General features: G+C 32.0%; 3 protein-coding genes and 1 non-coding gene across 5 annotated transcripts; all 4 read left to right on the forward strand.

The window, feature by feature from the left end:
* The first annotated feature begins 645 nt into the window (after positions 1–645).
* Positions 646–5,877, forward strand: LOC130956579 (protein PECTIC ARABINOGALACTAN SYNTHESIS-RELATED). The gene is made up of 11 exons (XM_057883624.1): positions 646–1,226; positions 1,395–1,445; positions 1,539–1,629; positions 2,171–2,247; positions 2,816–2,904; positions 3,204–3,323; positions 3,788–3,904; positions 3,986–4,129; positions 4,219–4,342; positions 4,450–4,641; positions 4,916–5,877. The coding sequence occupies exons 1-11, from the start codon at positions 912–914 to the stop codon at positions 5,273–5,275; spliced, it is 1,680 nt and encodes a 559-aa protein (XP_057739607.1). The 5' UTR covers positions 646–911; the 3' UTR covers positions 5,276–5,877.
* A 5,035-nt stretch (positions 5,878–10,912) lies between these two features.
* Positions 10,913–17,027, forward strand: LOC130955748 (uncharacterized). Of its 2 annotated transcripts, none has more exons than XM_057882705.1 (15): positions 10,913–11,512; positions 11,611–11,669; positions 12,455–12,614; positions 12,718–12,975; positions 13,163–13,337; positions 13,813–13,874; positions 13,959–14,122; positions 14,246–14,343; positions 14,576–14,634; positions 14,739–14,873; positions 15,145–15,392; positions 15,489–15,648; positions 15,941–16,016; positions 16,148–16,198; positions 16,670–17,027. In XM_057882705.1, exons 4-15 carry the CDS (start codon positions 12,889–12,891, stop codon positions 16,921–16,923), a joined length of 1,569 nt encoding a protein of 522 aa, XP_057738688.1. In that variant the 5' UTR covers positions 10,913–11,512; positions 11,611–11,669; positions 12,455–12,614; positions 12,718–12,888; the 3' UTR covers positions 16,924–17,027. The 2 variants fall into 2 exon arrangements, with proteins under 2 accessions (XP_057738688.1, XP_057738687.1); XM_057882704.1 differs by lacking the exon at positions 11,611–11,669 and having other exon boundaries at positions 10,913–11,352; positions 11,425–11,512.
* A 2,184-nt stretch (positions 17,028–19,211) lies between these two features.
* On the forward strand, positions 19,212–19,283 carry TRNAK-UUU (transfer RNA lysine (anticodon UUU)). Its single transcript has one exon. It is a non-coding gene; the product is annotated as a tRNA-Lys (tRNA).
* A 71-nt stretch (positions 19,284–19,354) lies between these two features.
* On the forward strand, positions 19,355–20,894 carry LOC130954378 (60S acidic ribosomal protein P3-like). The gene is made up of 2 exons (XM_057881117.1): positions 19,355–19,636; positions 20,563–20,894. The coding sequence occupies exons 1-2, from the start codon at positions 19,439–19,441 to the stop codon at positions 20,725–20,727; spliced, it is 363 nt and encodes a 120-aa protein (XP_057737100.1). The 5' UTR covers positions 19,355–19,438; the 3' UTR covers positions 20,728–20,894.
* The last annotated feature ends 1,937 nt before the right edge of the window (positions 20,895–22,831 follow it).

A 22,831-nucleotide genomic window follows, 5' to 3' on the forward strand; every position in this document is an offset into this window, starting at 1 on the left:
TGGCAAACTTGGGTTTGACATCAAAATCACTTCTGCGTTGCCAAATCAAAAGTTAGCCAAACAAAAAATTAAAACTTTCAATAACTTTAAACGTGTTTTTTCTCTTCAAACGGATTTGCCAAACACACCCTTTATTGTTAATAATTTTTTTTTAAATTTTGTTATCAATAAAGATGTCATCAAATTATTAAAAATTTTGTCAATGAACTATAACTTAATGGTATAATTTCATATTCATTTAGAAGTCACATATTCAAATTTGCTTATTTTTTATTAAAAAAATTATTAAAAATTATGACAAAAATACATATTAGTGAATGTGAACTAAGATTTTTATATTAATGAAAAATAGTAATATAACAAAATAAACTTTTTATATGACAAGTGAAATTTTAATATTGACAAGTGAACAACATAATATTTTTGGTTAATAAAAAATATCTCTAAATACAATTAATTTTTTTTATACGTTTTTAAATTATTTAAAAATATTTTATCGATAAACAAAATTCAATAACATTTTTGAGGAGCTTCGGTACAATTTTTATGGGTTACAAAAAAAATCCCATGTCCTTTACTCCTTTCCTTAAAAAAACAAATGCAGGACTGTTGGTTGCTGTTTTTACATTGATGCCCACACACGATACAGGTATTACCGAGACGCCCTTGCTCCTTGGACAATTGAAACAATTTAAGAATTTAAGACCGCACAGGCAAAGCACGATTTGGATCTGAATTCACTCCACAAGCACGCAGTATGGACTATGGACTCTAACACAAGACAACATTGCCTCGGTGCTTCCCTCTGAAGAAGTAGGTAACACTAATAATTACCAGTATTCAGTACAGTGTAGAGAGAGAGACAGTCCGACCATCTATCGAAATTCCCAATAATCAAATCGGGTCGGGTAATGGCGGAGCTGAGACACCAAGCCTCCTTCGGCCCTCGCGCAACCTCTTCTCCGATGAAGCGCGATGCCGATTCATCACCTCTTATTCCCTCCGCCACCGCCGACCACCATCACCACCACCTTCCCGACGACGACGAGGAACGCGACCGCCACTCCCTCAAGGACCGGTATCGTCCCCTACAGTATCTCTCTTCCTTCTTCGGCGATGACCCTAGGGTTCCCAATCCTCTCCATTCCCCAAGGATCTCATTCTTCTGCACCTTGCTTCTAATCCTCGTTGGCCTTCTCTCCCTCTTCTCAATCGTCAACAAATTGGTCAGTTTCCCTCTCAGATTTCAACACATTGTGTTTCACTTTTTCTCTCTGATTCCGCGATGATCGATTCGTTTTTTTAAAAGTAATTTGAGTAAATAGTAGCTGAGCTGGTTCTTATTGTTGATATTCGGCTTTGAATTTTCATTTTTAATTTTTTTATGATTGTAGAATGCTCCTTACTTGTGTAAAAAGGATGGGATTACACTTCACTGCCCTCACGTAAGTTATCATGAACCATCATATTAAATGAATCGTTTTTTCTGTCTCTTTCTGTTACGTGGATTCTCACAGCTTGTGTGGTACTGGTTTCAGGTCAAAGAATCGCCGTCTCTGTGGGAAAATCCTTTATCGTCCACGACGTCTTGGAAGCCTTGTGCTGAGCGCAGGGATGGTGTTATAGAAGGTCCCCTTTCTTCTTCTTCTCTTCTTCTTCTTAAAAAACCTGATTCCGATATTTATATGTGCATTGACCATCTCATTAGCATTGCAAGTCAGGGAAATTTAATGCAATTTTCATTTGTATGAAGCATCAGCAGACTTTCAGCAATAGCTATAACTAGAATCACAAAAAGGATAGTTGGATCAATATGTGATGAGATTTTGTTAGTTATCACTTATCACTGGTGTGCAAATTTTTTGTTTACGAAGTGAATTGATCTGTCAACAATTCTTTTTTTATATTTTTGTGTTTGTGTGTGTGATGCTCTCGCTGTTCTTTGAGGAAGAAAGAGTAATATTTTCTGAATCCTTGAATTGGAACTTTATAACACAGGAGTTATCTATATCTGTAGTCTATGTTCCATGGAGTACTCAGCATTTTAACTTGTTTCTTAATATAGTGTTGCTTATTTATTGCATATATGTTACACTGGTATATATTCATATTAGTGCAATGTTGCTTTATTTTCGTTGCAATTTAATCTTGCTTTGACACCTCTATGTAGAGCTTCCGCCTGAAAATGAAACAAATGGGTACATATTCATCCATGCTGAAGGTGGTCTAAACCAACAAAGAATTGCGGTATGGGCTAAGTTGTTTAAGTTGTGATGCAATATATTCTATATTGTTTTCTTCTTCCAAAATTCACCATGACTTATTTCATTTTATTATTTACACCTTTTTGTTTGCATTGCCTCTATTATCTAGTATGGTCTAGTACTAGTAGAGAGTTCTTTTTACAGCTATTTGTCAAATATGTGAACCTACTCTTCTTTAACCTGTTTGAGAGGAATAAAATCAAAGAAAACTGTAAGATAAGGACAATATCTATTTTCTATTTTGCATACTTGTTGATTTTTATGGTGCAATTTATTTATAGAATCAATTGCAGAGTTTGATATGACAATATGAATTCTGGATATTCATGCCCAAGTGATAATCAAAGATCATCAGAGACTCTTTAAACTAGTAGTGTGGCACTAATGTTTCCAATTTAATGGACTTGCAAAACAACTAGAATTTGCGTTTATAGTTGGTTTTACTGATATGTGATGCTGATTTCTTGTCTTGTACATTGTAATTAGCTATATGTAAAAAGTTTTAGAATTATTTATCAATGATTTGCTTTGGCTCATATTTCAAAACGCAGATATGCAATGCCGTGGCTGTGGCCAAAATAATGAATGCCACACTTATTTTGCCTGTTTTGAAGCAAGACCAGATTTGGAAAGACCAAACGTGAGATCTCTTTTCCAAAAGTATTCTTATGGTGTTTTAATAAGTTTAGTTGTCACTATCGATTTGCCAAGCATCTGTATGTACATGTATGTGTCACCAATATCATATTTCTTCATTCTGAAAATTAAATAGATTTTAATTACTAAAACTCAGGCCACTCTTTTGTGAGTTGTGACTGCTTGTTGTATTTCTGTCCTTCCTCACTAGTTTTGTTGTTTTTTGTATTTTTAAAAGTTTTGTCTAAGAAATTTTTAGATGGTCCTCACCATGGACCATGATGAAACTTTTTTTTCTTGCAGGAAATTTGAAGACATTTTTGATGTGGATCACTTCATAGATTACCTGAAATATGATGTTCGTATAGTCCGTGATATCCCAGAATGGTTTACTGATAAGACAGAGCTATTCAGTAGTATAAGGTTTGATAGATTTCTTTTCTTTCTTGAGTCTGTTAAATATTAAAATCCCAAGTTGCTATTTAAGAAAGGTGTGCATATGTAAACAGCCAATATCACTTTGTTACTATGGTTTCTGTTTTGATCGTAGACTTGTTGGCATAAAAAAATTGGTTTAGATGCTGGCCTTATGGCCAAATAATGCTATGGGTGGACTCTTTCATTAAGCATATCTTAATTAAGTTGATAATAGTTTTGGCTGGAGGAGGGATGTGATGTGTTCATGTATGGATGTAAAATACCCCCCCCCCCCCTTTTTTTTCTGTCTTTTGTTTTTTTGTTAAACTGTTTATTTTTTTTTAGCTGTAGGAAACATTAACGATGATGCATGCCAAACTAGATTGTTCTGTGTCTTGGCATGAATTGTTGATGCCTTGGTGGTTGGTGGCGATTTCTTTGACTAACATAAAAGTTGTGTTGTCTTTCAGGAGGACTGTAAAGAACATTCCAAAATATGCGCCTGCACAATTTTACATTGACAATGTTTTGCCTCGAGTCAAGGAGAAAAGGATTATGGCTCTAAAACCTTTTGTTGATAGGCTGGGGTAGGTTGTGGATGATTTATATGCTAGACACCTCTATTTTATATGTAATTCATGTTGTCACTGTCATTGTTGTTATTTCAGATATGACAATGTTCCTCCAGAAATCAACAAGTTGAGATGTAGGGTTAATTATCATGCTCTGAAATTTCTCCCTGATATAGAGCAAATGGCTGATTTACTGGCCTCAAGGATGAGAAACCGAACTGGTAGTTCAAATCCTTATATGTATGTATCGTTTGTGATCAAGATCCTCTTGTAGCTGAATTTGGGTGCATTTGTTGTATCAGTGATATAACAGTTTAAAACATGAGCAGGGCTCTGCATCTTCGATTTGAGAAAGGAATGGTAGGCCTATCGTTCTGTGATTTTGTGGGGACAAGAGAAGAGAAAGCTAAAATGGCAGAATACAGACAAAAGGAGTGGCCTCGACGGTATAAGGTGCAGTACTAATATTTCTTTTTCCTTTTCATAAGTAAATATCGAAATAAGAACCAAGAACTTTCTGTTGGAGGATAATGTTCACACTGCGTTTTATGAAAATGCAGAATGGTTCCCACTTATGGCAATTGGCTCTACAGAAGCGAAAGGAGGGACGGTGTCCTCTAGAGCCTGGAGAAGTGGCCGTTATACTTCGTGCTATGGGCTATCCAAAGGAAACACAAATTTATGTCGCTTCTGGACAAGTTTATGGTGGACAGAATCGGATGGCTCCGCTGAGGAATATGTTCCCTAATCTGGTAAAGCCTCTCTTAACTATTATGTGAATTAAAAACAATGACCATGGTACTGCCTTGGAGTTCAAAAATGTTTTGGATTCTTGATATTTTTGTTTGTTAATGTTTTAGAGATGTTACATGGGATTCTAGTCTGTAATGAGGCTATCAAGCTAGGATGCATTGTTCTTGTTCTATATAAACTTGTTTGATATAACTGAGCTAATATATCAAATTTTTTCCTCTATAGTTTCACATTTGGATACAGTATGATAGTACTTTCCACTGTCGTTAACAGGTTACAAAGGAGGAGTTGGCAACTAAAGAGGAATTGGATGGTTTTAGAAAGCATGTGACGAGCCTTGCAGCTCTTGACTTCCTGGTATGCCTGAAGTCAGATGTGTTTGTGATGACCCATGGAGGCAACTTTGCTAAGCTGATCATTGGCGCCCGTAGATACATGGGTCACCGTCTAAAATCAATCAAGCCTGACAAAGGATTAATGTCCAAGTCTTTTGGGGATCCATACATGGGTTGGGCTACCTTTGTTGAAGATGTGGTCGTTACTCATCAAACGCGGACAGGATTGCCGGAAGAAACTTTCCCCAACTATGACCTCTGGGAGAACCCCTTGACTCCTTGCATGTGCAAAGCCTGATTACACCGACTTCCCTATATATACTTTACACTCTCAGACTTCACTCAAAGATGCATTTGCAAGGAATATACCATCTAAGTTACGAGTTCTATCCACAGGGTAAGCGTGAGAATCTGATCTGGGGTTAATTAATTCACGCCGAGGTGGGAGGGAAAGTAATTGAAATTTTGAGTGAAGATAATGGCTTGCAGGACCCGAGACTCGACTCAGCTGTTGGTTGTCCTCTAGGTGTTATATTCGCCCGTACACCGGTATGATAGTTTCTTTTTCTTTTTGTCTAACATGCACATGACCCCCTCCCCTCCCCCTCTCTCTTTCCCTTTTTTTCCCCTGCCCCCTCTCTTGTCATCCTCGAAAGAAATTGATATTCTTTGTACTAACAGAAGAATGTGTACATCATTAGTGAATTATACATGTTGCCAAGTTTCTGTATTCTTAATGGTCTATCACGAGCCCGCATCTGAAACATTTGGCAAATGGAACAGCAAATTACCTTTGTGAATCTTTGGGGTGTTTGTCACAAGTCACGACTCCCGAGAAAGTACTGTAGTTCTAAATTAGCGCAAGAAATTTTAAAAGAGAGTATACTTTAAAAATAAATTACGAAATTCGGAATTTATATATATTTATATGTATTGCCTTATATATTATTTTATATAATTTTTATATTTTAATTTATATTCTATACAAATAATTAATGTCATGAACGAATTTGGCCATGGTATCCGATCATAGGAAATTTATTTCTAACAAGTCTGGAAACAAATTTCATAAAATGATATGGATATAGTCTCCTATGGTCCTAGGATATTACTCAAACAAATATCTGTTAAAATAATATTAACACATGTTCAAATACCAAATTTATCAAGTAATCATCATATTTCTAAAAGGAATAAATTTTTTCAATTGTTAAAAAAAAAATCATATTTCTAAAAGGAGTAAATTTTTTCAATTGTTAAAAAAAATGAGAATATAAAATATGATCTCTAACCCTTTATTACTCTCTCTTTCATATTTATTTTTGTTTTCATTTATAAAATTAATAATGAGAAATTACACTTGACTTCCTCAATTGTTAATAAAAATTAAAAGGATTCATTCTTTTTCCAAAAATCTGTTTAAGTATAAATAATAATGTATGGTCAATAACTCCATATAACATTTAGGTTTAATAAGATCATATGTTTAAAATATTATACATAATAAACTACCTTAAGTCTCTAACAATAATCCATTAGACAAATTCAAAGGTCGGATCTTGTAAAACATGGAACAATTCACACATCTAAGACTTTTCATGTATCTAACATACCGACTAGGATATTAGAATTTAGCATATTAAAATTAAAATTTTATTTATGAGATATAAAATTTCAATCCTTTCAATACATTCAAAAGGTGAGAACACAAAAGATGAAATTTTTAAAGATAGAAATTAAAATTTTAATAATAAAAAAATATTACTTTAATTTTAACAATATTTCATAAAATATCATAATTACCATAACATAGATATATTTGTGTGTGCGTGTGTGAGAGAGATAAGAGGTGGAAGAACAACAAAAAAAAAATATAGAAACCCATAACAGTGGCAAGAAAGGACGACAAACAAATTCATATGTAATCCTAATCCAGATGGCTATACAATAAAATACAATATATACACACACGAACAGTAAGATGATAATTAAATATATGTCAATTGCCTACCAAAAAAATTAAATAATTAAATATATGTGATAATTAACTAAATTTTTATTTAATACGCATAATTAATTTAATAGAATATAGCAATTAAAAATACATGAATGCTATGATATTTTTAATATGTATTATTCTTCACGTACAAATCATTTTTTGATACAAGTCTATACAAGTTATTTATATTCACCAGCACGTTTTTTTTGTGCCGTTACTGCACGTTCTTCTTCTTCTTCTTTCTCTTTCGTTATCGTCGTCACCAACACCACCTCTTCCTCTTCCTTCTTTTTCTATTGGAATTTCTTCTCCTCCTTCCTTTTCCTCTTTCTCCTCCATCATTAGTTATCTCGTTATTAAAGATAATGAATAATTCAAGTTCATATTGTCAATTGAACCAGAATGAAATTGATTATTATTTTGAATCCAATCAAGTGGCTGAGGTGTGGTTCGATTCTAGTTAATGTTTTCGTTAGTAGTTTATGATTCTGTAGGTAAATAATGTTTTTTTGTGAAAATTATTGTTCATCGTTGATAGTTTGAATTGAATGTAATGTAAAAGTTCTGCATTAAAGAAAATATTTTTCTATATTGCAGCAAATTTGGGTATAACACAGATATTTAGGTGTAATACGAAGATATTTGAATGTATTGTTTAAGAATTTTCAGTGTTTGTGTACTAATAAGTTCTGCATAATTCAAAATTCTTCTTCTCCTTCCTCCTCATCTTCTGCTGCTTCTATTTTTTCATCATCATCATCATCATCTTCTGTTTTTTTCTTATTCATCTTTTTTTTTCTTGTTTTATCTTCTTGAGTTTCTTCTTGTTTTACTCTCTTAACAAGAATAAAAACCAAAAAATCAAACAAAGAAGAAGAAGAAACACATAATGGTACAAAATTACTTGGAAGATGATGAATTTATATTTATTCAACTAAAAGAAAGAAAGAAATAAGGAAGAAAAGAAGAAAAAAATGCAGCATTAGAATAAATATTTTTCTGTATTTGCAACAAATTTGAATGTAACACGGAGATATTTGATTATATTGTTTAAGAATTTTCGGTGTATGTGTGCTAATAAGTTCTGTATAATTCAAAACTCTTCATCTTCCTCTTCATCATCTTCTGCTACTTCTTCTTATTTCATATTCTCATAATTTTTTTTGGAAAGAAAAAATCAAACAAAGAAAAAAAATACATAATGTTACAAAATCAATAGAAAGAGGAGGAAAAAAAAATGCAACAACAACAAGAGTAATAAAAAAACGACGATGAAGATGAAACACGCAAAGAAAAAGGAGAAGAAATGCAAAGAAGAAGGAGAAGAAGAAGGAAGATGTGGAAGAAGATGAGAAACACAGGATACAAAGAGAAACAACGTGATTTTCATGTGCGTAAGTGGATTTTGTTGGGTTAGGGTTAACTTGTATGACTTATATGCCAAAAAAACTTGTATGTGTAGCAGTATTTTTTAAATATTATGCCTAATTTATTAAAAAAATTAAATAGATAATATTTAATAAATTTTAAATATTTATTTTTTATTTTTAAAAATAAATTAAACCATTTAAAAATTATAGTAGAAAGCATGATAGAATTCACTTTTTAAATAAGAATTTATTTTAAATAAATATTTTAATTCTTTTATTTATTGAAATATATAATTTGGAGAAAATTTAGTTTTCATATTATTTATTTTGTTTACGGTGTAAATAGAATAATACATATTTTTTAAATAGAGAAAATAGGTGTACATGTGACACATGTTAGACGAAAATCTTAATGTATTTCGTTTACAATCTAAATAAGATATGCATGTATTTATTGGACACAATAACTTCATTTGTACTGTAAGTGAGATATAGTATAACAAATTTAAATCGGTTATAAAAGAATTTGTAAGTATTAGCCTTAGTCACAAACATATATCACTTCTTCTGACCCATTTTTTTTCTCTGTTCTTTCCATAGGTTTAGTGAAAATGTCTAGTAATAAATATATTTTTGTGAATATATATTCTAATTGTCACATGAAAAACAGTGATGATTGGGTTATCTTCGAGTGTGATAGTCTTAACCTATTACGCACTCGTTGATTAGGTTCTTTGTCTAAGTTAAAGAGCCTAATATTAATGAGCTTGGGTACTAACGGAACAAAAGAGGTTGAAAGAGTTGGGTATAAGTTGTTAACACCGATGAAAAGTAAAATATTTCAATTTCATGTTTTTTGGTTAGATGGCGATGATCACGTGCGTCTGATGTTTGATGTCCACGGAAGAATTATAGCCCAGCAAGTGATGTGATGGAGTTTTCTGCAAAAGTTAGTGACGTAGGTGGTGATCGAATTTTGTCCAAGATGACCCACCTCTTGCACCATGACCTTTACAATGTATAGGGGTAGAGCTAGACTAAGCTTTAAGGAGAAACAAGAATTAATTTTGTAATATAAAAGATAGGGTTAAACTAAATATTTTTGGGAGCTAAATTAAAATTTTTATATAATTTATAAAAAGAAAACCGAGATTTAGGGAGACCATTGTCCCCTTTCTTTACATGAGGCTCCGCCTCTGGCAATGTGCTAGTCCAATGTAATACAGAATGTCGATAGTAAAATGTCGGATGAAAAATATGTTGTCAACATTGATAAAAGTGGTTCTTCTGATAATGAAGAGTTTGTACTAGAGACTCCGGTAGATAGAACAGTATAAACGAAATAAGTAATGTGACCTAAAAACATAAATTTTTTATTTTGATAAATAAAAGAATTAAAATATTTATTTAAGAAAAAATCCTCCAAATAACTTTTATTAGTTATTTGCTAGAGAAAATTACTCTAAAGGACCGTTAGGAAGATTTAATTATTAAAAAGGACCTTTAATACTAAAATTATTAAGAAGGATCAATTCTTTTTATAATATTTAAGAAAACGAATCAAATCCTTTTATAAGGAGATAAATATATCATTAATTATTTTTTATTTATTTTTTATAATTTTTATATTGATAAATTTTATTTCTCTTAAAATTTTAGTAATTTTTATTAATTATTTATTTATTTTTATTTATTTTTTATTTTTATGATCTTTACCTAACGAAAAAAAGACAAAAGATCATAAAAATAATAAATAAATAATAAAAATTACCAAAATTTTAGCAAAAAAATTTTAATATAAAAATTATAAAAAATAAATAAATAAATAGTTAAGAATTAATATTTTAATAATTAAATCTCTCTAATAATCTTTTAGAGTAATTCTTTTTAAATTAATTAACTAATTAATCCCAAGTGAATATTCATAAATATCTATATAACATTGTAACTCAAATAGCATATATTAAAGATTATACAAAATAAATAAAAAATAGTTAAGAATATATTTATCTTCTTATAAAAAGATTTAGTTCTTTTTCTTAAATATTATAAAAAAATTTGGTCATTCTTAATAATTTTGGTATTAAAAGTCCTTTTTAATAATTAAGTCTTCCTAACGGTCATTTATAATAATTTTCTCTATTTACTATGATGCAGGAACATTTACACGGACACAATAGACAACACGATACAAGATACGATGACATACGAATTTTAACATTTTATAAAATATGGAGATACACATATACATAAAATATAAAATATTTTTTAAATAAATCATAATGATATTTTATTATTTTGTTGATATTAAAATATTAACTTTTGTAATTATTTTTAATATTTTATTTTAATAATATATAATATTTAAAATATTTTTTATTTTAAAAATAATAATATATATTATTTTTAAAAATAAAGCTGAATATAGTAATACATAATAATATTTAAATTTGTCTAAATATATTAAAAACATAATTCTTTATTTTTTATTAAGATATAATCGAACACAACTTACATGTATTGACATTGAATAAGTATCAATAAGTATAGTATTTAACAAAGTGTACTTGTTTCATAGGTTATTCGATTCGCTTGACAAGGTTGTAATTGCAATTTGCACCTACGAGTCTACGACGGGGATTGTGCGCCCACGCGCCGGCGCTCGTTATTCTCGTTAGTCATTTCTCAAGCTTCAACAATCACCACCCAGATTCTTCAAGTGTTGACTCAACCAAAATATCCAGCCAAAACCAAAGTACAAAACACTTTTCTTCAACACCAAAACAAGTCGTTCAACCCAAATCATCACTCTATCTAACCGGTCTGCTCAGTCTGCACACTCTTCAAACGACCTTATCCAATAATAAAGAAAATTAAATAAAAAAATATTTTTATTTTTTTTAATTTTTTAATAATTGAATTGAAAGTTGAAACTTCAAGGCTCCAAGCAGTGACCACTAAGCAGCAGCAGATAGGTTTCCCTTTCCCAGAAGTGCTTCCTTACGGGTTAGGACTGCTTCAGTTTTAGCGTAAGCTCTCATCATTAACCCTTGCTTCATGTTGCTAATTCTGTCGCAGATTGATTGATTAACAAAAGTGAGCGAATCAAGTGTTTCACCATGTCCTTCCTCTCTATCTGCCTTCTTATTTGTTTCTGTTTTCAGAGGTATGTTACTGTTATCACGGGATTCTTCTTTTGTTTTGTTTTTTTTACTTTATTTTGTTTTTATTTTACATCAAACATGATTAGTGACTAATTCTTAGGTGATGTTTCTGCTCGATCAGTATTGTCGAATACTCAAATAAAAATGGTGTATTATAAGGTACAGATGTAAGTTTACAGATGTTTCCTTTAATAGGATGAAAGAAAAATTGATAAAGGTAGAATCCACATTTTGAATAACAATAAAATAATAAAAAATAACTATAAAAAGAATTTATATTCTCTCTATACTACTCCAATCTGTATAGTAGAGTGCCCCAATAAAAATAATGGATAGAGTGATGCTATTGCTTGCATTATTTTCTATTTCGATTTTCACTTACTAATTAGTAATTACTTTGCTTTCACTAAAGATTACAAAACAGAGATCGGTTTATGTTTGTTTTCTCTTTTGCTTGCTTTTTAATTTCATAAAAAAGACAGTCCGGTGCGCAAGCATCCGGTATTAAGGGAAGGGCCGCATCCAAAGAACGCAATGCACGCAGCCTAACCTGATAATTTGGCTGTTTCCACAGTTTGAACCCGTGCCCTTGGGGTTACATGGAGACAACTCAACGTTGCTTTTTAATTTGTGAAGGGAATTTTTTTTTTAAAAAAAAAAAGGTAGCCTTGTTCCTGTTTTCTGCTTCTTCTGTACAAAATCTTTAAAACAGGAAACAACAAGAAAGTACCTCTTTCTATGCTCTGTGTATATGTGTGTTTAAAGGTTGATTTTATAAGCTGCTTTAAAATTTTTAATAGTGTTTTTGAGGAGTGCATCACAAAAGCTGCATTGATTTGAATACTTACTGACTTAACCTTTTGCGACTTTGCTTTGCCATTACTTTGAGATGTTACAAACAATTAGACATAACTCAAACATAATATCTGAGTCTGTCATTTCAGTGTATCATCTGAAAATGTATCCGGAAATGACCTACAGCAAGCTAGCATCCCACCAAGAGGTTGGAATTCCTATGATTCTTTTTGTTGGACAGTTTCTGAACAGGAATTCTTACAAAATGCTGAAATAGTGTCTCAAACACTACATGATCATGGATATGAGGTATAGGTTTTCCATGGAACTGTCACTTATTGATGTGTTTGAATATGTTTTTACTTCTTTCAATCTTATGAACATTTGATTTATTTAATTCAAACCCTTGTAGTATGCTGTGGTGGATTACCTTTGGTATAGAAGGAAAGTCAAGGGGGCTGGACATGATTCTCTCGGGTTTGATGTGATTGATGAATGGGGAAGAGTGATTCCTGACCCTGGAAGGTGGCCTTCTTCCCTAGGTGGAAAAGGGTTCATTGAAGTTGCTAATAAGGTACATAGCATGGGTTTGAAATTTGGGATTCATGTTATGAGAGGGATAAGCACACAAGCTGTCAATGCAAACACTGCTATCCTAGATACAGCAACGGTATTGCTTTTTGTTTCTGCTATAACTTTATATCCTTTCCTACTTTGGTAAATAACCGAAGGTTGTAAATTGTAATATATTCATTAACATCTGATACGCACGCTGAAAAAAAGATTTGGGAATGTTGTTTTTACCTTAAGCTAAATTTTGTTGCTGACCTTCAATTCCTCTTCTTTCAATTTATAAGGGAGGTGCTTATCAAGAATCTGGTCGAGTTTGGGGTGCTAAAGACATAGCAATCCCAGCAAGGGCTTGTGCATGGATGCCGAATGGTTTCATGAGTGTAAATACATCATTGGGAGCTGGGAAAGCTTTTTTGAGATCCCTTTATGAGCAGTATGCTTCATGGGGTGTTGATTTTGGTAAGTGAGATACAATTTATAGTCAGTTTATATATGTGATATATCATCATACTCATGTCTCGGATAAATTTAAGCAATATAATGCATCAGCTTTCCTTCTATACACTATGTGCACTATTTGTTTTTGGGACATTGTTGTTTAGGAAGAGTGAGATAGAGTTGATATTTTAGTGGTTCTATAACTTTCAGTCAGTGTTTTCATATATCAATTTTCAAAGCTTCTGGTTCAACTAAAATTAAGAAAAAGATTATCTTTTGGCCACACTTTTAAAAATAGTCAACCATGGATTATGTTTTCATTTGTTAGAGAGGTGAGTAAATCTTGAAGATTAGATTGATTATTTTTTGATGTACTAATTAGGGGATACTCTGAATTAAAAAAGGTAAAGAAGATTATATTTGTTTATTCATGTATGAAGAAATTACTCAACGGTATTTAAAATTTAGCAACCAGTAATTTGTTTTATACTTGCAGTGAAACATGACTGTGTATTTGGTGATGACTTGGATTTAAGTGAAATAAGCTATGTATCAGAGGTATTATGCAGTTTCCTTTACTCCTGATCAGTAAATATCTTGGCAGATTCATTGACCAATTTACAATGTGACATGTCATTTCAGGTTCTAAGGAAGCTTGATCACTCCATTGTATATTCCTTGTCTCCTGGAACTAGTGTGACCCCAGCCATGGCCAAGGATGTCATTGGACTGGTCAACATGTATCGTATTACAGGAGATGACTGGGATACATGGTGGGATGTAAAAGGTCACTTCAACGTAACGAGGTTATTAAATTGATCTATTTCAGTTTGGGTGCTTGCATTGTATCACTTCATATTACCTTTCAATAATGATGCTTCTCCATCCTCAGCTGTACAATAAAGTTAGTTTATTCAATTCTGAATTAGGGATTTTGCAACTGCTAATCTGATAGGAGCAACAGGCTTAAATGGGAAATCCTGGCCTGATTTGGACATGCTTCCATTTGGATGGCTAACAGATCCTGGTATTATATAGAAATTAGTTTTTGTTAGATACCCGAATCATAAAGCACTAGAACTATGGAGGATTCTCATCAGACATATTTATTCTGTTAATATGAAGATATTGTTGGTTCAGTGATTCTGTTTGTTTACAAACACAAAAGATGTTTAAAATCATCTATCATTGATAATTGGTACAAACTCGTTTTAAAAATGATACTCATGGTAATGTTGATGATCATCAAAATCCCGTAGGTGTAAATGAAGGTCCACACAGGTATTGTAGACTCAATCTAGAAGAGCAAAAGACACAGGTATTTGTAAAAGCACAATTAAGTTGCTTTCCCATTTTGTCATGCAAATTTTGATGTGTGACATGTATTATCAGTACACACTGACTGGTTGTATTGACTTACAGATAACACTTTGGGCGATAGCAAAGTCTCCCCTAATGTATGGAGGGGATCTGCGAAAAATTGATCCGACAACATATGGCCTTATCACAAACCCTACCGTTCTGGAGATCAACTCTTTTAGCTCAAACAATATGGAGGCATGTGAGCCTTCTGATTATTCTTTGGGGAGGGAGATCGAATCAGTATAATCAGCGATGCTACATAAACAAGTCATTTTGGTAATCAAGTTCAACCAAGTTGGTCCAATAGCTTATTGGCACAACAAAAATCACCCACACATGTGAGCGTGAGTTCACACTTCTTGTTTTTCTTAAGAAGAAAGACCTGGTTGGGCTTGGTTGTAAAAATGATTTGTTTATCTAGCATTTCTCGAGTATTATCATTATATCACTTTTGTTATGATGACAGTTTCCTTATATCACAAGCTTGAGGAGTGAAGGTCAAGATCTTGGAGGGCAAATGAGAAGATATATCAAAGAAACAAAGACTTTATATACACATTCATTAGGTCTCACTAACTGCTCTGATCCGAAGGCAAGTGCTTGGACTAGTGAAACTGTTGACCAAGATGTTGAAAGGATCTGTTGGAAAGGGACTTTCAGAAACAAACCTTTGGCAGCTTTCTGTGTAAACAAGAGAAAACTTCACTTCAAATTGTAATCATGCTTTAGTCTTCTCTGTTCCATGTGCTCAACTTTGATTTTTTATTACTTATTACTAACTGCATCATTATTGTTCTATTTTGGTTACAGTATTGAAGAGAGTTTGTCCCAACTGAACCTTGGAAGGAAATATCATTTAGTTGCAGCCAATAGAATAAAATTTTGCTTGGATGCTTCTCCTAGAAGAAAGCTTACTTCTAACGAGTTCGTTAGACACGCATTTTCTCCGTGCGAATGGGATGCAAATCAGGTATATTATATAGTCCACACTCCACACTTAATCTGTACAACTGTAACATGCACGTCCTTTTTTCCTTTAGGAATACTCCTGGGTAAGAATCTCGTAACCTGTTAGCCAATGTGCAATTACTGCACTCTTCTCTGGATAATCATGTCTTTGTGTACTGCGATTTTTGTCCCAATCATGCCTGCTGTTTTTTATTTTTAGTTTTTTCTCCTATGACTATTAAATAGCCTTGTTTTTTATATTTTCTTCATATTTGTGGATTCTATTGGAAGCTGAGTTATGCAGTCTTTGACAGATGTGGGAACTGAACTCTAATGGGACGCTGGAAAATAGTTATTCTGGCCTATGTGCAACAATGGAGCCTGTCAAAGGTGAAAATCTGTATATATATGTATAGAAAGCACTTTCTATAATGATTATGATTTGTGCTAGTTGTTCAAGTTGTGATTTTTTCTTTCCTTTTATATTTATTATTCATGGAGCAAGTGTGTCATTCTTGCAGCTACTATTAACTCCGATGGGCTTCGCTCTTGGATTGCAACCGGAAGAAATGGTTTGTTGCTGCCAAAATAAAATACAAGCACTTAAACAAAATAATTTTTTTCCAAAGAGTAAAATATACTTTTTGTTTGTAATGTTTTTTAAAAATATCCATAAACATTTAGTTTAATTCAGTCCCAAATGTTTCCAATTCGTGTCAAAATTATTCTTGAATATTTTTGTTTTATCCCTAACGTTTTAGATGGAATTGATGTTTACGAGTAATTTTGACACAAATCGAAAACGTTAATGAGAAAATTGAATGAAATTAAACATTATAAGTATTTTTGAAGAAAATCACAACTCAATGACAAAACATACTTTACCCTTTTCCAGTTTTGCCAAAAGATAATTTTGCATATTACCATATTACCCGTGTAGGTGTTAGCAAAAACTTGGTCAAATACTCAAATTAGATTGGTTTATGCTTTCAACAATCTTTTCTAACTACTATTTTATATTATATTGTATAATCTATGTGTAGGAGAAGTCTATGTTGCTTTCTTCAATCTAAATGAGCAGAAGACTGTGATATCTGCCCAGATATCAGACATTGCTAAAGTTCTTCCAGGCACAGACTTAAGTTCTTGTGAGGGCACTGAATTGTGGAGTGGAAGTGACGTGGTAATATCACAGGGTGCGTTATCAACGGCGGTTGAAGCGCATGGAAGTGCGCTATTTGTACTAAGCTGCAGTCCCAAGAACAAAATAAAAATGGTTGTCACTGCTGATGCCTAATTTCTTCCCTTTTTTGTAATTATTTGCAAAAATTTGAAATGTGAAATAAGACAAGTTACCAGAGTTGTATTTTTCACAGTTATAATAAGATGGGGTGATTAACACGATTATGGGCTGATGCATTTGGCAGCAACTATTCCCGGTTTTGTGATGTCAACGCTAATTTGAACCTCTTAATTGTTGTGTTCTCTATCTTTATTATCACCGAAGAAAAATTGAAATAGATTTCCTCCATCGTCTGTAACCCTAAACCCCTCTTACTGTCTCCATATAACTTGCATGTTGCGTCTATGATGTCTCTTGAAAAAGATCGGTCTGCAAGAATCCTTCCGAGAAGACTCTTAAACATCTTTTTACCCCAATTTAAATTATCTTTTTCATTAACGTTGACAATATCCTCTTCTTCCTTCATACTCCTTCTCTGTCTGCCTCTGAACAACATTCGTGGCCATATTGAGTTTGGATCGACATCAGTCAATTGAGACTGTGAAATTTGAATAATTAGAATTACTTTTGCCTAACCTTAGCAGAGTACTTGAAATCTACTTAACATATCTTCTATCATTAACAATAAATCAAGACATTAATCAAGAGACACACGCGCGCATGTCTCTTGGCTGCGTTTGTTTGTAGAGACAGAACATGATACTAGACAGAGATAATAGGATGGAGACACTAAAAATGATTATTTGTGTATTGTGTTTGGATACTATGCGCTTATTTTGATAAAAAAATATCTTTTTCTATTGAAAAAAGATCTTTTTTTATTTTTTAGTGTGTTTGGCAAATTTTTAGTAGTAAAAGTAAAAGCACTAGAAAAATCAGAAAAATATCTTTTTTGAGAAGCTGTAATTTACATCTTTTTTTAAAAGATCTTTTTTCCTTAAAAAAAAAGATGTTTTTCATATAATAAATAAACAAAAAGTACTTTTATATTGTTATACCCAAACATAATTGATAAATAAAAAGATCTTTTTACATGAGATACCTAAACATAAAATTACTTTTACTTTTTCATAAGATCTTTTAAAAAAAGATAACTCGAAAAAAAGATCTTTTTTTAAGAAGCTCACCCAAACAAGCCCTTATGTACAAAACACTAATCTAATGTCTAACATTATGTTTGAATACATATGGATAAAACTAAAATATTATATGAAATAATTAAAATAAACATGTGATGTACAAACTAATTTAATAAAAAATAAGAGTACGTAGAATTACAAACTGGAATTTAAAAAAAATGTTTGAATTGACCATAAATTTTAATAAAAAAATATATAATAGTATTTATATTAAAATAAAATTTATACATATAATTATTTTATTTTTAAATTATTATTAATATGTAAAAATATATATGGTTAGGATTAACAAAAAAATAAATCTAAATTTGATTAATAAAAAATTTTATTTAGGTTAATAAGCCAAATTAATTTTAAATAAAAAAATCAGTTTTAAAAAAGAATCCGTTTTTACATGAAAAAAACTTAGTTTTTGCACATCAAAATTTATTTTTATTTAAAAAATTAAATTTTTTTTATCTAAAATTTGATTTTTCTTTTCATAATAAGAAAAATAAGAAAGATTAATAGTGGAATAATAAAAAATATCTATGGACAAAAAGAAAAACAAAATTTATAAAAAGGTCCGTATTCACTCTTTTAAATTCCGTGTCCATCATTGTCATTTATAAAAGAGTGGGCAAAAGATTCGATGGTGTTAGAACGTTTGTACCATTAAATAATCTCATAACAAAACATGTTTTGTTATGGGACCGTTTAACCGTTATTGAAAAACTTAAAAAACACATGTTTTGTTATGGGACCGTTTAATAGTCCAAACGTTATAAAACCATCGAATTCAATGCCAAAAAAATGGACACAAAAGTATAAAAAACTGTCTCGAAAACAATGTGTTAAGTGTCCATATCTCCACTTTCAAACACTTTTTAACAATGACAACCTTTTCTTTGTCAAAGATGGAAAACCGCTACCTAACTTTCAATATCTTCTTTGTTTTTTGAGCATTGGTCTGTAAGGATTTTTTTTACCAAAGATAGGAGATTCGAACCTGTAATCTCTTAATTAAGTATAGAAAAATTATGTCATTTGAACTATTACAAATAAATATTGAATATTATATTTACAAGATATAATAAAATTAAATGTATTTTTTTCTGGATCTAAATCTAAACAGAAGGTCAATACGTTTTCTAACAATGGGGTTTAACAGGCCCATGATAATGTTGGAGTTAAATATAAATAACAATCAAAATGCCAACATGAGCCGTCTTAGCTCAGCGGTAGAGCGCGTGGCTTTTAACCACGTGGTCGTGGGTTCGATCCCCACAGACGGCGTTTATTTTTTCCTTAACAGAAACTAGGGGCTAAACTGTCATTTAACTCCAATGTATTAGGGTTCCCAGCTCATAATAAACCCGCAGTCGAGAGAGGCGTAACACTGACTGAGAAGGTTTCTTTCGTTTCCTCGCAAAAGAAAAGAGCAGACAGCAATGGGAGTTTTCACTTTCGTGCTTCGCAAATCCGGCGGAGAATGGACGGCGAAGCAGCATAACGGCGACATCGAGGAGTCGTCTTCCGACACCTTCGAAATCCAACGGAAGCTCGTTAAGGCCGTCTGCGCAGTCGATTCATCTGGCGCCGTTCAATCCTCTTTCTCCATAGTTACCCCTTCCTCCGCCGTTTTCCAGGTACTCTTTCTCGATCTCGTTTAGCATCTTCTCGAATGTTCTATTCGAATCAATCAACCTTTTTTTTGTTTGTTTCTATTAGCTGGTTTTGATTCTTAGAATTTTTTTTAGGAAAAAAGATTAATTAGGTTTTTATCATGCTGATTTTCGTTGATGATTTGATGGATTTTGTGAATCGTAGATAAATTGTAAGTTCTATGAAGCATTGATAAATTAGTCTTTGCAGGTCAATTTAGTCCTTTCACGGGTCATTTTAGGGACCAAATTGATCTGTGAAATGTGACTTCAGAGACTAAATTTATATTTCAAAATTTCAGGGACTAAGAATGAAATTTTTTTTTTTTTTGGGTGAATTTTGTTGTGTCATGAAATTACTAGTATGAGCTATCTTTAAAGTGAAAAAAGAGTAAGAAGTTATTCTTATGTTTTGTGTGTCATGTTATAGGATTCATAGGAATAGAATGGAATGCCTCTGGTGTGAAACTGAGGTTTAGAACCAAATCGATAATAATAGTTTTAGTATTTTAGGCACAGTAGAACTGTCTTGTGAAAGCCTGTGCCTTTTTATCCAAATCACTCCTAAAATCTTGACTTGTTTATAATATAGCATGTTTTCTCCTGCAACTATGTCCAGTTTTGGTAACTGCAACTGCGATGGTTTTAAATTTGGATTGTGTGTGGATTGCAATTTAAAATCAACTGTGTTGTCAAAGAGCTGCCATATTGGTGCTACACCACATTTTCGAAAAACTGCTCTACGGCTATAGTGAAGCTGGTTTCCTTTGCTCTGTTTTTGTGTGTATTATATTTGTTCCTTTGTCCTTTTTTCATTCTCCTGTATAACTGAAAGTGCAATTTGCAGTCTGTTCTGTGTGAATATGCTTGATGAATAATGTTAGGATGTGAATTTGGCCTTGTTTACTCAGGTGGTTGTGGGTGGTGCGGTGTTTGTTGGAGGTGGTGCAGTGGCTGCAGCTGCTCCCGCAGGAGGAGCTGCCCCAGCTGCTGAGGCCGCCCCGGCTGCAGCGAAGAAGGAAGAAAAGGTTGAGGAAGAAGACGATGAAGATTTTGGAATGTCACTTTTTGATTAGAGTCTTATGGTTACTTATTTCTTCAAGGAAACAGCTTTGCTTTTATCAATCTATGGTAGAAATTTTGCACTATGTATTATGATGTATTCGATTGCGCTTGATTAAGAGCACTTTTGGGTTTAATAGAATTTCTATGCGAGACATCAATAGAATTGTGCCTTTTTTAATCGCAGGGGTTAAGGGAAAAAAAGGAGTAATAACTAATAAGACAATTAAATCCTTGAAGAATTTTGTGAAATATATTACGTCTGCTGAAAAAATAATAGGACATTTGAGTCCCTAGGGATTGTTAACGTTGGTCATGTCACATTCTTTAGTTAGTCCTCCATTGACATTTGTCAAGTCCATGTGTTTACAGTTTACACATATAGATATAGGCATGAGTTTGACGGAAGTTAAAGAATGACTAACAGAAAGATCAAAGATGTATTAGTGGTTTACACAATTTTTCAGAGATTTAGTTGTCCTGTTCTTTTATTTTTTATTTAAAAAAAAAACTTAGTTTATGATGTTTACCTTCTTGCTTTTACAATCCCTCGTTTACTTTCTAGTTGCTTTGAGAAAGACACATTATGGTTTAGTTTATGCTCAATAAGTAGTGGTGAGCCCAACTCTTATAAACAATCCCAAATTCTAATAGTGGTGTGGTTCTGTAGCAAGAGGGCACTAACAGCATGATTGTGTTTGCAAACTGTCGCATTTAGATCATGGTGGCACTTAGTGATAAACTAAAACAGAAAGGGATTTATGCCATATTGTTTATACAGAAAACGCACCTTTAAGATAACGGAATTAAAATCTAAAGGAGCTTGCTAATTGCTATGGCTACAACCAGAAACAATACTAATGGGTTTTGAACCTAAGCTAATGTGGATTAGTTACATTATAGGCATGTAGCGTGCAACTTAAATAGACTCATTTTATATAAAGGTCTTTGTACCAAGTGTTTCTTGGTACCAAACTACAATGTTGTTCAGTGCCTTATCCAGCGGCTCAGAGGATAAAGCTTTTGGTTTCAAGCGTCATTTATAGTGTCCATTATATGAATACATTGAGTTAACCACTATATATATATTGGAAAATATTCTCTTACATGTTTTTTTTTTTTTTCATTCCAAGTTTATAATCATGCTAGTCAAAGCAGAAAATGATGGCTCAATTTTTTTGATATTGCTGAAAGATGTGTATTCTACGTTGTTTTTGTTTCATGTGAGTTTAACACTATTATGATCAAAAGACACAAAACGTTAGTGTTGTTTTGTGTGAAGCAATTTTTTTGAATTAATTAAAAAAAAACGACATCGCCATTTTACATAGAAAAACATTTTTTAAAAAATTTATAATAAAAAAATGGCATTGCCCTTTTGTGGTTAACTTTTTTTTATAAATTATGAAAATAAAAAGTGGCACTCTCGTTTTGTTAGTTTAATGAATTTAAAAAAAAATTGGTTAAAATGTCACTAACATATTTGCAGTAAAATTGAAAAAGTCAATGGTATTTTTTACTCGCATATATAAGAAAATATAAAACTAACTATAAAAGAAGTGATGGTGTTGTATAAAAAAATCATTCTATAATAAAATAAAAAATGTATTATTTTCTTAAATATGATTTTTAGACTTTAATTCTCTAAATACGATTTTTTTTTTAGCATTTAAGCAAGTTCGCCGGACCCCGATGAACTCTATAAAAATTGGCAAGTTTGCCGGGGGCGAACTTTATAAATTTTATAGAGTTCGCCTAACCCCTGGCGAACTCTACTCATTGTCTAGAAAATAGTATATAGATCTACAACCAATATTAGGTCAACAGGAGTACACAAAAATACACGCACAACAAACATGACTTCTTCAAAAAAAATTTTAACTATAAATTAAAAAAAAAAGCCATATTTAACAATGACAACCATTGTTATCGTCTCTAAAAATACATAGATACAAAGGAATAAACTCTATTTAACAAGGATTTTTTTAATTATAAATTAAAAGAATAACTATTTTCCAAAAATAACAAGGATTGTTATTCCTGTATACTTTTGTGTACTCTTAGGCTGCGTTTGTTTTTAAGAACAGGATAGAATAAGACACTGAGAACAACAAAACA

This window comes from Arachis stenosperma, chromosome 10 (assembly GCF_014773155.1).
Source record: "Arachis stenosperma cultivar V10309 chromosome 10, arast.V10309.gnm1.PFL2, whole genome shotgun sequence".
NCBI classification, from domain to species: Eukaryota; Viridiplantae; Streptophyta; class Magnoliopsida; order Fabales; family Fabaceae; genus Arachis; species Arachis stenosperma.